At 48.4% G+C, this 13027-nt stretch overlaps 1 protein-coding gene across 1 annotated transcript; it reads left to right on the top strand.

Annotated features, from left to right (window-relative positions):
• Positions 1-43: 43 nt before the first annotated feature.
• Positions 44-10480, top strand: CACNG5 (calcium voltage-gated channel auxiliary subunit gamma 5). Its single transcript, XM_061376913.1, has 6 exons — positions 44-227; positions 6697-7030; positions 7720-7806; positions 8560-8700; positions 9124-9269; positions 9740-10480. The coding sequence occupies exons 2-6, from the start codon at positions 6823-6825 to the stop codon at positions 9995-9997; spliced, it is 840 nt and encodes a 279-aa protein (XP_061232897.1). The 5' UTR covers positions 44-227; positions 6697-6822; the 3' UTR covers positions 9998-10480.
• Positions 10481-13027: the final 2547 nt, after the last annotated feature.

Raw genomic sequence — 13027 nt, forward strand, 5'->3', positions numbered from 1 at the left:
TTCCTATGATCCAGGAACACTTCCCTATGGTCTGGGAGCTCTTTCCTATGGTCCAGGAGCTCTCCCCTGCCCACTGCTAAAGCCACATCGCTCCCAGCTCCTCCCAGAGCCACCCTGCAGCCAAAGCATCCATCAAGGACCCTTTGGAACCCGAGCTTCCCATCTTTGCAACCAGTGCCGCAGGTTTTCTGCTTGCCAAAGCATTGCTTCAGCTGGGGTTAAGCAAGGTAAGAGCCTTCACCACCAAGGAGAAAGGAGATGCGCGCGTGGGATGTGCTGCATAAAAGGTTTGGGAAGGGATATTTGCGGATGCAGAAAGCCCATGTGAATGAGCACTGGCTGTACACACATGGGCTGTGCCAGCAGCGTGTGAGCCGGGACCAGGGGGCTGCTGAGTTGATTGCTGAATGTTACTGGCATCATTCAAAGCCATTAGTGTGAGCGAGCTGGAGCAGAGCCATCGCCTCGGCACGGGCACAGCAGAGATGGCCTATTTGGGAAAGTGTCTGCTTCCAGGGCTGGGGTGGGGAAATAAACCTCAATTGCTGCTCCTTTGACCTTGGGAACATCATTTGATATTGAACCGAGCCGAAGGAGCGCTCAGTTAACCAGTAACAACCTCCTCTGCAAACCAGACCTAGGCAAAAAGGGCAGGCTTTGAGCAGTCCACAGCAAAAAGGCTGGTGTGTGGTTAAAGGAGAGGGAAGAGCAGCTGAGGGTCAGCCTTGAGGGCTCGCTAAGCAGGCAGTGGGGTCAGCAGTAAAATATGGTACTTTCTATGCAACATTTCCTTCACTCTTGCACTACCATGAATGGATTTTTGATCAAGCATAAAAAGATAACTCGGACAAGAAATAAAGTATGGGAAGTGCTAGGGAATAGGGGAATTTCTCAGGAAAAATATGGAAGTCAGTTATAAGAGAAAACTGCCAAGTAATCCCACTCACAAAATGAGTGGTGAGCATTTCAGCGGGTAGCTTCTTCCTATTGTTTCTCAGGTGTTCCTTATGTCTGATGACAAGCAAAAACTTAACAGGTTTATCATTGCTGTGGCTCAATCTAAGTGTAAATAACTCACAACCAGCCTTCTGGGGGTTGTTTTAAACCCTCTCTGGAGAGCCTGTGAGCCCTGCGTGCTCGATAGAGTCAATGCTGCTGTTTCTACCCGGCTGTAATGGCACTGCAAGGGAAAGCTTTCAAGTCCAGTATTGATCCTTTTGAAGTTTATGGCTCATAGTCACAGTTACTAGTGCCATTCAAACACCCATGAGATGGACTGTTTGGTTTCTTAGTATCAGGCTAAACCTCCTCCACTCAAAAAGATTTATTTCTGTACTTGATTTTACCAATACATGATTTCTCTCCCAGAAACTGAGCTGTTTATGACACTAATGCAGCTCTATAAAGCTGCCTTATATATTTCTGTCTTCCTATGTGCCACGTGAGATGGCATGTGCCAGCAGCCCAGGACAGTGCTCCTGGGAACCCTATGGACCAGCATCCCACATCCCCTTCAACCATTTCCCATTAAGTGGACCAGCACAGGAGATACTGCTTTTCTCTGCAGCCATTCCTGCTCCCCTTCAGCTGGTGTATGGAGGCAGAGCAATCTTGTGCTTCTCTCCTACCTGCAGTACACCTTTGCCAAGCTTCAGGAGGGACTGTTGCTTCCCATGCAGTAATTTCCCAATCACCAAGTATTCAGGTTTGTGGAGCTGCTTCTCCTGGGTTTCCAGATGGAGCAGCAGGCACTGCACACACCATCTCCTCCTCTTCCCCCTCTCTGATGAGATGCGTACACTTGGCTGTGGCCAAAGTCACCTCACTACATGCTCCTCACATTGATAAAACCCTTTGTAAACTGACAGCATCAGTTCAATTCAGCAGGATGCAAGCTGCATCTTGCACAGGCTGCTTTAGGACCAAAGCATTTACACCCTTCGGGTGCTCCGTTAGCTCAGTGGGAACCACTATGTCCTTTCACAACCACCTTTCTATTGCACTGGAGGTATTAATGGCCAAATTAGGCTTTTCTGGATTTGCCCATGAGGGAGCCAGGGTGATGATGTGCTGTCTGAAGGGAGTGACAATGTGGCAGTGGCCTTAGCCAGCCCCCAGCATGGTCCTGCCTGCCTAAGCCCTACCAGCTCGGGGAAGTTTAGTTCTGAAATAGCCCCTCTCCTTGACCTATTTACTTCTGCCCACGGCTGTGGCTTGCATTGTGTCCTGAGGAAGAGATCGTGCTGCTTGAAGGCCCTTTATTTTTAGCCAGCCCAGTTTTCTTGTTCCAGCTTAGTGGGAGCTGGTCCTTTCAGCTCAGCTCCATCACAGCTCTTGCTCTCCTGCATTTGCCAGCCCTTACCCATGTCCCTGATGCTCTTGGTATATCGGTTGCTCACTCAGTGGGTTTTCTACCCCTTCTTCCACCAGGCTTCATTCCCTCTCCTTTATCTTCTGCTCAGTTTCTCGCACTGCTCCACGTCCATGGCTTAACCTCTGATTTCTCCCTGCCCTTGGCAGGGATCAGGCTTTCACAAGCACAGGTTGCCAGGCTTGTCCTGGATACCAGCACCCCTCCACAAACAAAACCTTCCCTCCCGTCTGCTCCAGTAACCTTGGCAGTGCTTCCCCTCTTCACAAATGTCAGGAAATTGGAAATGATGCTGTAGCCACATAAAAACCAATCACTGCCTCTTTGGCCTGCTTGGCCCTGCTCTTTCTACCTTTACCCAGGGCAGGAGGTGCTGTTGTTTTCTGCTGAATATGGAGTAGTGATTTATTGATACAACCACCCTCTCCAGACCAGTGATATACCTGTTTTTCTCAGCTCATCCACACAGCCCAGAGTGGTGGCAGCTTGTGCTTGGTGTTCTGTCATAGAGCAGTGGGCTCAGGAATCTGGACCACGATAATATTTCCTTTCTGTGGCTGTGGAGCAATAGGCAAGGACTTGAGCTCGCTCCTCATCTGAGTGAACTGCCTTAGGAACACCACCAATTTCGTTTCATTTTCTGAAGGGATCAGTTCTGCATGGGCTGTGTGCAGCTTCCATCAGAAGCTGTGGCTCCAGGACAAGAAGAAATTCATTACAAGGACCGCAGATTACATTGCAGACTGCCTGTATTGTTCCCTGGACTCCTACCAGAAGGCACAGTGTGATTGAAGGAGCAGGAGCTGTTATAAGGTCCTATTTCTTGGAAATCTTTGGGGCTATATTCACTTAATTTAAAATACAGCTACTGTTGGAAGCCGACCAGCATCACCTTTACCAGCTGTAGGAAGCAGAACACAGCTGGTAAAGGTTACTGGGGACTAAATCCTTGCTGAACATCAAGCCAGCTCCTGCTGGTGTCCTTGAAAACTATTTCTCTTGGGAGCCCTGCTAATTCTCCAGGCACTGGACATGGGGAAGGTTTGATCCAAGCGGCTGCACCATCCCTGCCTCCTGTTCCCCACCAGGTCAGCTCAGTTTTATGTGCCAGCAAGGCAGTAATAGGGATCAGTCTCTAATGCATTCGTGATTACATGGAAATTGAAGTGTGAGAGAGAAAAGAAATGAGGCAATTGAGAGGCGTGACTCTGCCTCCCAACCCCTCTCCCTGCTGCTGGCGTCACCCCAATGGCCAATATAAATGATGCTAAATGAGTATATTTTCCAGTGTCTGGTGTTGATGGGTAGCAAATCATAGGCGATACTTAGCTATTTCCCTCCAAATGGCTCTATCTAGACCTCCATATACTCCCTACTTTGATTTTTTTGGCTCCTCATTAAGTAGAAATGTGCAAGGAGGATGGTTGTCAATGATACATGAGCCAAGAATAGACTCCAGCTCCTTTTACCATCTTGGCACCAAACTGCCAAGAGGGATGAGACTCCCTGTAGTAACCACTGCTCATTTTGAGGCAGCAACTAGAAAATACAGCTCTAACTGAGTTAGGGGGAAGAAGGGGTGAGCCAGATGATCTGTGCTTTCCCTGCTTATATTGCTGGATCAAATGGGATCTATAAGAAATGGAAATGGCATATTCCTATCTAGTGAAGGAGTAGAGCAGCGTGCTAATGTCTATAGCTCTGTGCTAGTCTCTCCCCTTGACAAGGTCATCCTCAGGCAGCCAAGATGCAAGGCTACCTTTGCAGGATGTGCTTCTTTCCCCCATAGCTTCCAGTTTCTTTAGCTGCTGCCTCCTAATTCCTCAGGGAAAACAAACCTGAACATCTCCTCTATACATCTCACTCCTCACATCCCTAGCAGGGAGATGTTCCTCCTGGGAACACATCCTGCTTTTCTTGGGCTGAGGGAAGCATTAAACGAGAACGTTAAAAATGAGGCTTGTTAGCAAAGCCAAAGGTGGAAAGCTTTCAGTACTGAGCTGGAGCTCCTGCTTGGGCTGCCTGTGAGCGACAGCGCTCCTCTTCCTGTAGGTCGGTACCTTCTGGGAAATGGCTCAATGTGAACGTAGCAAAAGCCAAATCCTCAATTTCATGTGGAAGAGAATTGTCAGAGCTGCTGCAGCGCTTGAGGGTGCAAGTACATCTGCTTCCAACCAAGATGTACTTGCCTGCTTTGGACTCGGGATAGGATGTGATACTAAAAGTCTCTCTCCCCCTTTTTCTCTTTACACAAGAGTTTGCAACTCTTCCAGCAGCATTAGCTGCTCTTCTCATTGCTGCCTGGAGCAGCAAGCTGGAGGTGCAGATGGCCTTTGGGTATTGCATCTGTTCAGTAAATGCACTTATTTGGAGTCCATGGTAGCTACAAGTTTCCTTCGTATCAGTCTTGTTATGACATTTGCTGCAGGATCAGCCCAGGACCGGGCTGTCAGGAGCTTGGTGCTCTTCACTGTGCTATAGATGTGCTGGGGATAGGCACTGCAAGAGCACAGAGCTCCCAAGAGAGCAGCCATTCAGCAGCAAGAAATAACTATCAGCCTTGTCTGCTCTTATTAATCATAAGTGAACTATGGCAGAACACTGTCTTTGGAGACTTCTGAGTGTAAAAGTGCAAGCTGTGGGGACTTTTGGCATCTCTGAGAGTCACAGGAAGCAAGTAAGGATTAATAAGTTTATATCAGAGGTGCAAGAAAAAAGCCCTCCTCTGGTCTGCTCGCCTGCCCTGATGTGTCAGAACAGCAAGTTCTGATCTCCCAGCCCTGGAAGGAGCCACATCCGATTTAATCACTAAACCCAACCACTTTTGCTGTGATAACAGCAATGAGTTTCCCTTCCAAAGATCCTGTTCACCAACACGTGCTGCTATAGCCAGCACCGGCTGTGAATACAGGCATGGTGGAGTTATTCCTGCGTGGGTTCAAAAGCTGACACCTAGGGACATACATGACATACCTGCCCTGGCTCTATTGCTTATCCATCACTATTTTGGGAATAGGTGTTTTAAATGAGATATGTGTTTAGGAGGATGCTGCCCTCCTTCCCAGGCAGTGGGATGCAGCTGTGCTGCGCAGCTCCCTCCCATTTGTTGTCCCTTGAAACTTCAAGCAGCGCAAACACAGCTTGTGCACTTTCAAAGGGAGCCCAAGGGAGATGCATCCCGCTGCTGCTGCGTTAAATTGGGCAGATTTTGTCATCTAGCTGGATTATTTTTAATTTTGTCCCATATTGTTTGCACTGCTGAACAACAGCAAAATGTGCCTTGGAAAACACACATTACACTGCACTTTGTGATTCATACTGCTTTTATAGCAGCAGTCAGTGCTATCTGCCTCATTCCCACTCCCCAGAAGACCGTCACTCGCACGTATATTTCCCTTCTTGCTCTTGTTCCTCTCATCTTTCATTTCTGTGGCTTTTTCCCCCTATACAAATTGCACTTTTTCTCTGCCGCACCAAGAACTCCGGTTTCTGGTGATGTTTTGTCAGCCTGCAGGGCACCGTGAGAGCCGCAAAACTCCTCATGTCAGCAAAAATAGAAGGAAATAAACTAAGAAGATTCCATCCATAAGCGACATGGGGATGAGGGAAGTTTTTGCCTCCTTCTTTAATGTTTGCCCAGGGCCTGACTGCAGCTCTCTGGCCCAGTTTCCCTGCCTCCCCCTGAAGCACAAGCTGAGTTTGGACCAATTCAGTCTGTGCGTTCAGTCAACACCAGTACTGATCAGCAAGCACAGTAAAAAGCAAAAGAAGGCAAGATTGCATCATGCTCTGCTCTAAGGTGTTTGATGATGTTCAGTGTCCATAGACATAGCATGGTTTTTGCAAAACAGGGACCTTGATCCCCTAGTGGGTAAATCTGCACTGGAAGAGGTAAAATGGCACTGTTGGTAGTGGCTGGAGCTGCACTGGAGGTGGTTTTGGTCCAGCAGCTGAAAGCATCTTTGTTGACCCGTTAATGGGTCCATGAGTCTCAACAGGCTCCTGTGCCAAGGGGATACAGCTCGTGCTGCCACCCTTCATGGATAAGGCTCTGAGGATGGCAGATGCTGTGGTTTGGCTACGTCCTTGGGGAGACAAGCACCAGGTTTGGCCAGAGCAGCAGGAATTCACCTGCAGCAAACAAAATGGGAGCCAATGAGCTGCTCCTGGACAGCTATTCTGACACTGCTCCCTCCCAGTGCTGGCACCCAGCATTCAGCACATTCCCAAGCCCTGGGCCAGCATGGGGCAGCAGTCGGGTGGGATTTAGTTCAAACTCTCCATCTGTCAAGGCTCACTGTGATTGTTTTAATGGCTTCTTTCAGCTCGACCTATATAAGAACAGAGGGCAGAGGGCACAGCTTTGACACATCCATCCCTCCAAGGAGCTGTAGACGGCTCCGTGCCGACGGCTGCATCCCCGCTCCCGGCAGCCGCTGCCTCGGCCCCCTATGCTGTTGGGGATGAGTGCCTGCAGCAGGAAGGCGCTGACCCTGCTCAGCAGTGTGTTTGCTGTCTGCGGCCTCGGCCTCCTGGGCATCTCCGTCAGCACCGACTACTGGCTCTACCTGGAGGAGGGCATCGTCCAGCCCCAAAACCAGACGGCTGAGATCAAACTGTCGCTGCACTCGGGGCTCTGGAGGGTCTGCTTCCTGGCAGGTATGGTCTCATCCCGAAAGCACCCCTCAGTAAGGTGATGTCTGGTGGGTGTCAGGGTCATACTGTGGGAAAGGGATGGGGAAAACCAGGATTTTTGGAGGCTTTGCGCATCTTTGTTTCCAAGCTCAGGCAGAACCTTTGACAAGTAGCACCATGTCCTGGGTTTAGCAGTAGCAGTCATTTTTCTCCTTCTTGGTAGCTGGTACAGTGCTGTGTTTTGACTTTTAAAGGGTCTGCCCTGTGCCCAGCTTTAATAGTCAGATGGATAAATGTGCCTTTGCAAACAGGCTTTGGGTGAGTTTGCTGCTGCCATGCCAGACCCCACTGCTGTCCCTCTCCATGCCACAGTGCCTCAGGCACCAGCTCAAAGCTTTCATCTTTTTTCCTCTAAAATTCAGATTCAGGTCAGCTGGACCATTCCCTCCATCCATGCCAAGATGGATGAAGTGGCTTGGCTGCAGGAGCTGAATAAAATCCAAGGGGATGGGAATCTCAAAGTGACCAACCTGAAATGCCATGAAGTTTCAAGGCTGCTTTGGAAAAGTTGGGGGAGTGAAAAGCTCTGATAACACCCCTGGGGTGACCTTAAACCCTCTGCCTTGACATGTTTTTGTGTACAAGGGGAGCCCTTCAGCACAAGAGAGATGGTAGTTAAGAGATGTCTGTAGTTATGGTCTGTGTTGCCGCAGGTGAAGAGCATGGCCGGTGTTTCACTATTGAATACATCATGCCCATGAACATCCAGCTGACGTCTGAGTCCACGGTCAATGTCCTGAGTAAGTGATTCAGTGGGGTCTTACCTGTTGCATCCCACAAAGGGTCACTAGAGGTCCCCTCAAGAATCCTCTGCGTCCTTGCTGAAGAAGCTCCTACTTCCTTGGCAGTGCTACCATGCAAGGATGCAACTACATTTTTTACTCCATGAATCACCCAATATGCGCCTAAGCTTTTGGGAACATCACTTTCTAATGGGAGGATGCTCACAGAGGCTCTAAGCTGCACAATTTCCTGTCACTGGCTATTCAGCACTGATGTTTATGGAAGTGTTTGGCTTTATAAGTCTCCTCTGTAATTTGCAGCTGTACTTATTCTGTAACAGTCAATTTCACACATTACACAGTTGGGTGAATTAAGGATGGGGTGTCACGGCTCTCACAATGAATTCTGTGGTCATTTCTTATTTAGTAGCTAAGCGTTCAGCAAACAGTTTTATAGCAAAGCTAGAGAGGAATGCAGGTTCTGATGGCTTTCTCCTATGTCAGACTTCACACAGACCCTCAGAAATGCCAACATTAGCAGCCATTCCCACAGCAGCCAGAGTCACCTCTTTACTAAGCTCATCAGCAAAGAGGGGAAGCCCTGCCAGGGGCCAGGGAGCAGCACAGAGGCACTCACATTAACCAGGAGCAAGGAAGGATGCAGGGTGTTCAGAGAGCAGGAGGGATGGAGCCACCTCACAGCCAAGCCTGTTTCTCACAATGTGGGGAGGATTGAGCCATTGTCCCTTTGCTCTGCTCCTCTCCCATCAGAGATGATTCGCTCTGCCACCCCCTTCCCTCTGGTCAGTCTCTTCTTCATGTTCATCGGCTTCATCCTGAGCAACATCGGTCACATTCGGCCCCACAGGACCATCCTCGCCTTCGTCTCGGGGATATTCTTCATCCTCTCCGGTGAGTTCTTCTGTCCAGGTTTAATCCTGAAAACCCTTGAGCATGGAGCACGTTTGCTTTCACAGGTGCTGGTGCTCTCCTAACATACTGGGGTGGCTCCTCATTGCAGTCATCACCCACAGGGGCTTCTGGCTCAGCCCTGCAGCCTGATTGGGCTTTGCAGGGTGGGCAATCACTTGGTTGAAAACTCCTTTTTGGCAGTGGTGAGGAGATGCAGGAGAAAGCACCCAGCACTCGTGCAGAAGGAGGTGCTGGGGGAGAGGAGGCCTCTCATGGCACGTCAGTCTCACATCAGGAGAGGTCTGAAACTTCTCCATGAGTTTCACACTTTCACCCACAAGTCAGGTCTTAAACGAAGGTGCTTCTTCAGCGGCTTCATCCCTGAAGCACTTCCCACTGTCCTTCTCCTTGGTTTCTCCCCAGGTCTGTCCTTGGTGGTGGGGCTGGTCCTCTACATATCCAGCATTAACGACGAGATGCTGAACAGGACCAAGGACTCGGACACGTTCTTCAATTACAAATATGGGTGGTCGTTTGCCTTCTCTGCCATCTCATTCCTTCTCACAGAGGTAGGTAGCAGCCCTCACATCCCTGTAAGGAGTATATCCTGTTCTTAGGACAGGGGGGTATTGAGGCTGTTAGCAAAAAGAGGACTCAGACAGGGTTTAAGGGTAGGATGTGCAGGCAGAAGGGTAATATACAGTAGTATTAGATATATGTATAATACTATTATTATATCTATTATTATATATATAAAACACTACATAGATACATAGGTAGGAGACATACAGCAGGGTCAGACTCCAAGCCTGGAGCACTAATGGGGTGTTTGATCACCATTTGATGCCAAGTATGAAATGCAGAGGAGGAGGAGATGTGGTTGTGTGGATCTGAGGCACAGGGCAGCGAAGTGACTGTTCTTAGGAGCCCTCGTGCACTGTCGGCAGTGCAAAAAAGAACAGCTTGTATTCTTGTCCTGTACTGGTGGTGGTGAAGAAGGCAGCTGTGAGCATCAGGCCGTGTCTGTCTATCCCTGCAGAGCGCCGGGGTGATGTCCGTTTACCTCTTCATGAAGCGATACATGGCCGAGGACATCTACAGACCTCACCCCAGCTTCTACCGTCCCCGTCTGAGCAACTGCTCCGACTACTCGGGGCAGTTCTTGCACCCGGACGCATGGGCACGGGGACGGAGCCCTTCGGATATCTCCAGCGAGGCCTCCCTGCAGATGAACAGTAGCTACCCTGCTCTGCTCAAGTGCCCCGACTATGACCAGATGTCCTCGTCCCCGTGCTGAGCCCCACCAGCCCTGCGCCCGCTCCCACCCAAGCGCCGATGGTCGCTGACTCCGTTTGTCATTGGTTTTTAGGCCACTCTTTCAGAGCAATTCTCTATTTATAGGAGTGTAAATATAACCAGGGAGATCGGTTATATAACCAACCATGAAACACAGAGAATTGGGATATTTTCCTTTGGTTTTGTGGCTTGTTTTTCTTTTCCTTTTAATTCTTCCCTGCATAACTAAAACCTTTCCAAAGTCCTTTTCCTTCAGCTCATCCTGCTGAGCAAACAGCAGTTCTGCCTGCGGGATAAATCCACGGCTGGACTCAAGCAGAAAAAGGAAATAGAGTAGAACGAAAGGAGGGAAAAAGTGTAGTTTTTGGTTTAGGTAGGCTGCAGAAGTTTGTGCATTTACCGTATCATTTATTCTAGATTCAGTGGCCTAAGTGCTAGCAGGCATCAAAGATTGGTGTAAATCTCCAAGAAAGAGCCATCATTAGAAAAAGACAATCTTCACTGATTGTATCTCTCATTGCCAGACACCACTATTAACCAGGCTGTAATGGGAAATAGCCATCCTTCTCAACTATACCTCAGCAGGCTTAGACACAAGCAGGCTGTTGTTTCTCTATGGCCACTTGCAACCTGTTGCTTAAATATCCCATGTTAGACTGGAGGCACTACAGCCCTGCGGTGTTCAGGCTCCTGCAGTGGCTCAGGCACCCACTTTCTTCCACTATCCCATAGTCTAGAGGTCTGAAGAGCAATAGGGAGAATTTCAGTGCAGCATCAAGTGAAGAACTACTTAAAACCTTCCCACAGGAAACATCAGCAGTTTAGGAGAAATTACAGCCTGAAGTGCGAGTTATTTCAATGAAAGAGATCCCAAACCAGTGTAAAGTGATGTAGCTGAAATTAATGGCACTAGTAGTGCAAAGTAGTTGGCTTATAGTTCATTTTGGCAAGAAAATTGTATTTTAGTTGCTTTTTCTGTCTGTGTATAAACCTTATTTTGAGGTTTTAAGTTGTAAATTTCATATGACGCCTTGGCGTTTTGGTCTTGGACGGCTGGCAGAGTGAGAGCATCACTGATTCAAAATGAAGGGCAGGGAAAAGGCTGGGCTCCCTCGTGTATTCCTGTGCAAGCCATGAGCTTGTCACCTGCAGGAGAAAGAGCTTTGTCCCAACTTTATTTCTATTCTTGTTATTTTAAGCATTTCTGAAAAAGAAAACCCTTCTTTGGGGATTCTTGGTATATCTGAGCTTGTTTCGTCTTACTGTAATTAAAACAATAGAATATACACACTTTTAACCTCATTTGTAGCATACTGTGTAATGGGCACTGCACCTCTTTGTTAATATTTAATGTTTCATATTTAATATTTATAAGCTACTCCAAAGGAGGGTCCAAGCCCTGGCACTGTTTGCATCGACTCTGACACCCATCCCATGGGACCTCACTGCAGGCATATATCCAGCCAACTCTTTAACAGGATTATTTCCTCTCCAGTTGCTTCAGATAAACAAGTAATGCATATGTAGTGTCACTGACTCCTAATTTGCTAAGTTTTAAAAACAGGGCATCTTCTTGTAGACCCAGTTGTATTTACCCTTACTTTTCCTATTACATACAAGCATCTGTGTTCTCATTTTAAAACCCCGTTTGTAAGTGCTTATGAATGAGACAGGTTTGTTGCTGGGAAGGTTCAAGCAGTGAAGTACAGCCCAGGCACATCATCCAGCAACAAAGCATGTTGATCCTCATCTGTTTGCCCCAGCCAGATTAATCATGAGTTTTCCACTGGGATCTCTAAGTTTGGTGTGAATTGGGCTTCAAGAAAGCCCTGAAGTTCACAGGTGATGATCTTGCATTTCCCAGAGCCCAATACAGTTTGTTGGGCTTGATGTTAGCGGTTTCTGGTGGCTTAGGAATGATTGCCTTTGTATTCTTCATAAGTACAGGATTGCCAAAAGAAATCTGTCAAAATAAGCATTTGCTGTTCATTCAGTAAAGGCTGATTTGGGGCAGGAAAATGTGGTGCTTTATCAAGCCCAGGCAACAGTGATGTTGCAGTCCCTCTAACAGTGCCTGGCATGGCAGCAGCTCTCAACATGGATGGTTATGGGCCTCTAATTGCAAGTATCACACCTTCATTGACTGTGGAGAAACTTCTCCAGAGTTTCTGAGGAGTGGACACATGAACGTGGTGGTGGTGGTGTAAGTGAGGTAATGGGGTGAGCTGCAGAGCCCAGCCAACACTGGGAGGTCCTTCTTCCCTGAGCATCACTCCGAGGTTGACATTCTCCACAGCAATAAATGCTCAGTAAATAGATGTAGTACCCCCTTAGGGCACCTACTCATTATTTAAACACCTCTCATAGTCGTCTGCTGTGGTTTCACACAGGTTGTGCCACATCCTTCTCCCCTTGAGTAACCTCCCTGTTGCCTCCTTTGGCCCGTCTCCCACCCCTCTTTCAGTGCTGGCCTCCTGCTATGTTCTTTCTGAGCCTGTTGCTTGGATTGTGATAAATAAAAAGTAGAGTTTGAGGATTAAGTAGCAATTAAATTAGGGTCCTTGCATTCGCCCAACAGGCTGAGTCAAGCTGCTCATGGACCCATAGGAAGGTAATTGCTCATCAGACACTTCCCAGAAAGTTGTTTGTGCTTAAAAGCAAAATCCTCTTGCTTTGCATGAATGAGTGATTGATGCCAGGCTCTTTGTGCATGTGGCTGTGCCTGCTTGAACCATAGTGCTAGAGCAAATTACTGGGATTAAGGGTTAAATAAAAACCTGCCATGCACAGTTCACTGCTCAGGATTGCAGCAGGATGAAGCTGCTTCTGTCCCTGCCATCAGCCTCCCACCCAGCGCAAACATCCATTCTTCAGCCCTAGTGCCACATGGGTTTTACAGCACCAGGAGAGATGGATGGTAACTGAAGCAGCTGCACACGGGAGGTGAGTGAGCCACCAGCACGCACTGGTTGGGAAGACAGCGTTCTGAGACCTTCTTGGGAATCACTTGGGGGCCAGCCTCCCCCCACAT

Source organism: Neopsephotus bourkii, unplaced genomic scaffold (assembly GCF_033783945.1).
Source record: "Neopsephotus bourkii isolate Nb327-2 ecotype Australia unplaced genomic scaffold, CSIRO-AGI_Nbou_v1 NB_1749, whole genome shotgun sequence".
Lineage (NCBI taxonomy): Eukaryota > Metazoa > Chordata > Aves > Psittaciformes > Psittacidae > Neopsephotus > Neopsephotus bourkii.

Excerpts from the sequence above, each read along its gene's own strand:
- CACNG5 (XM_061376913.1), top strand. The coding sequence starts at position 6,823 with ATGCTGTTGGGGATGAGTGCCTGCAGCAGGAAGGCGCTGACCCTGCTC. Across the intron at positions 8,701-9,123 it reads GATATTCTTCATCCTCTCCG|GTCTGTCCTTGGTGGTGGGG; the intron begins GTGAGTTCTTCT and ends GTTTCTCCCCAG. Across the intron at positions 9,270-9,739 it reads TCTCATTCCTTCTCACAGAG|AGCGCCGGGGTGATGTCCGT; the intron begins GTAGGTAGCAGC and ends CTATCCCTGCAG.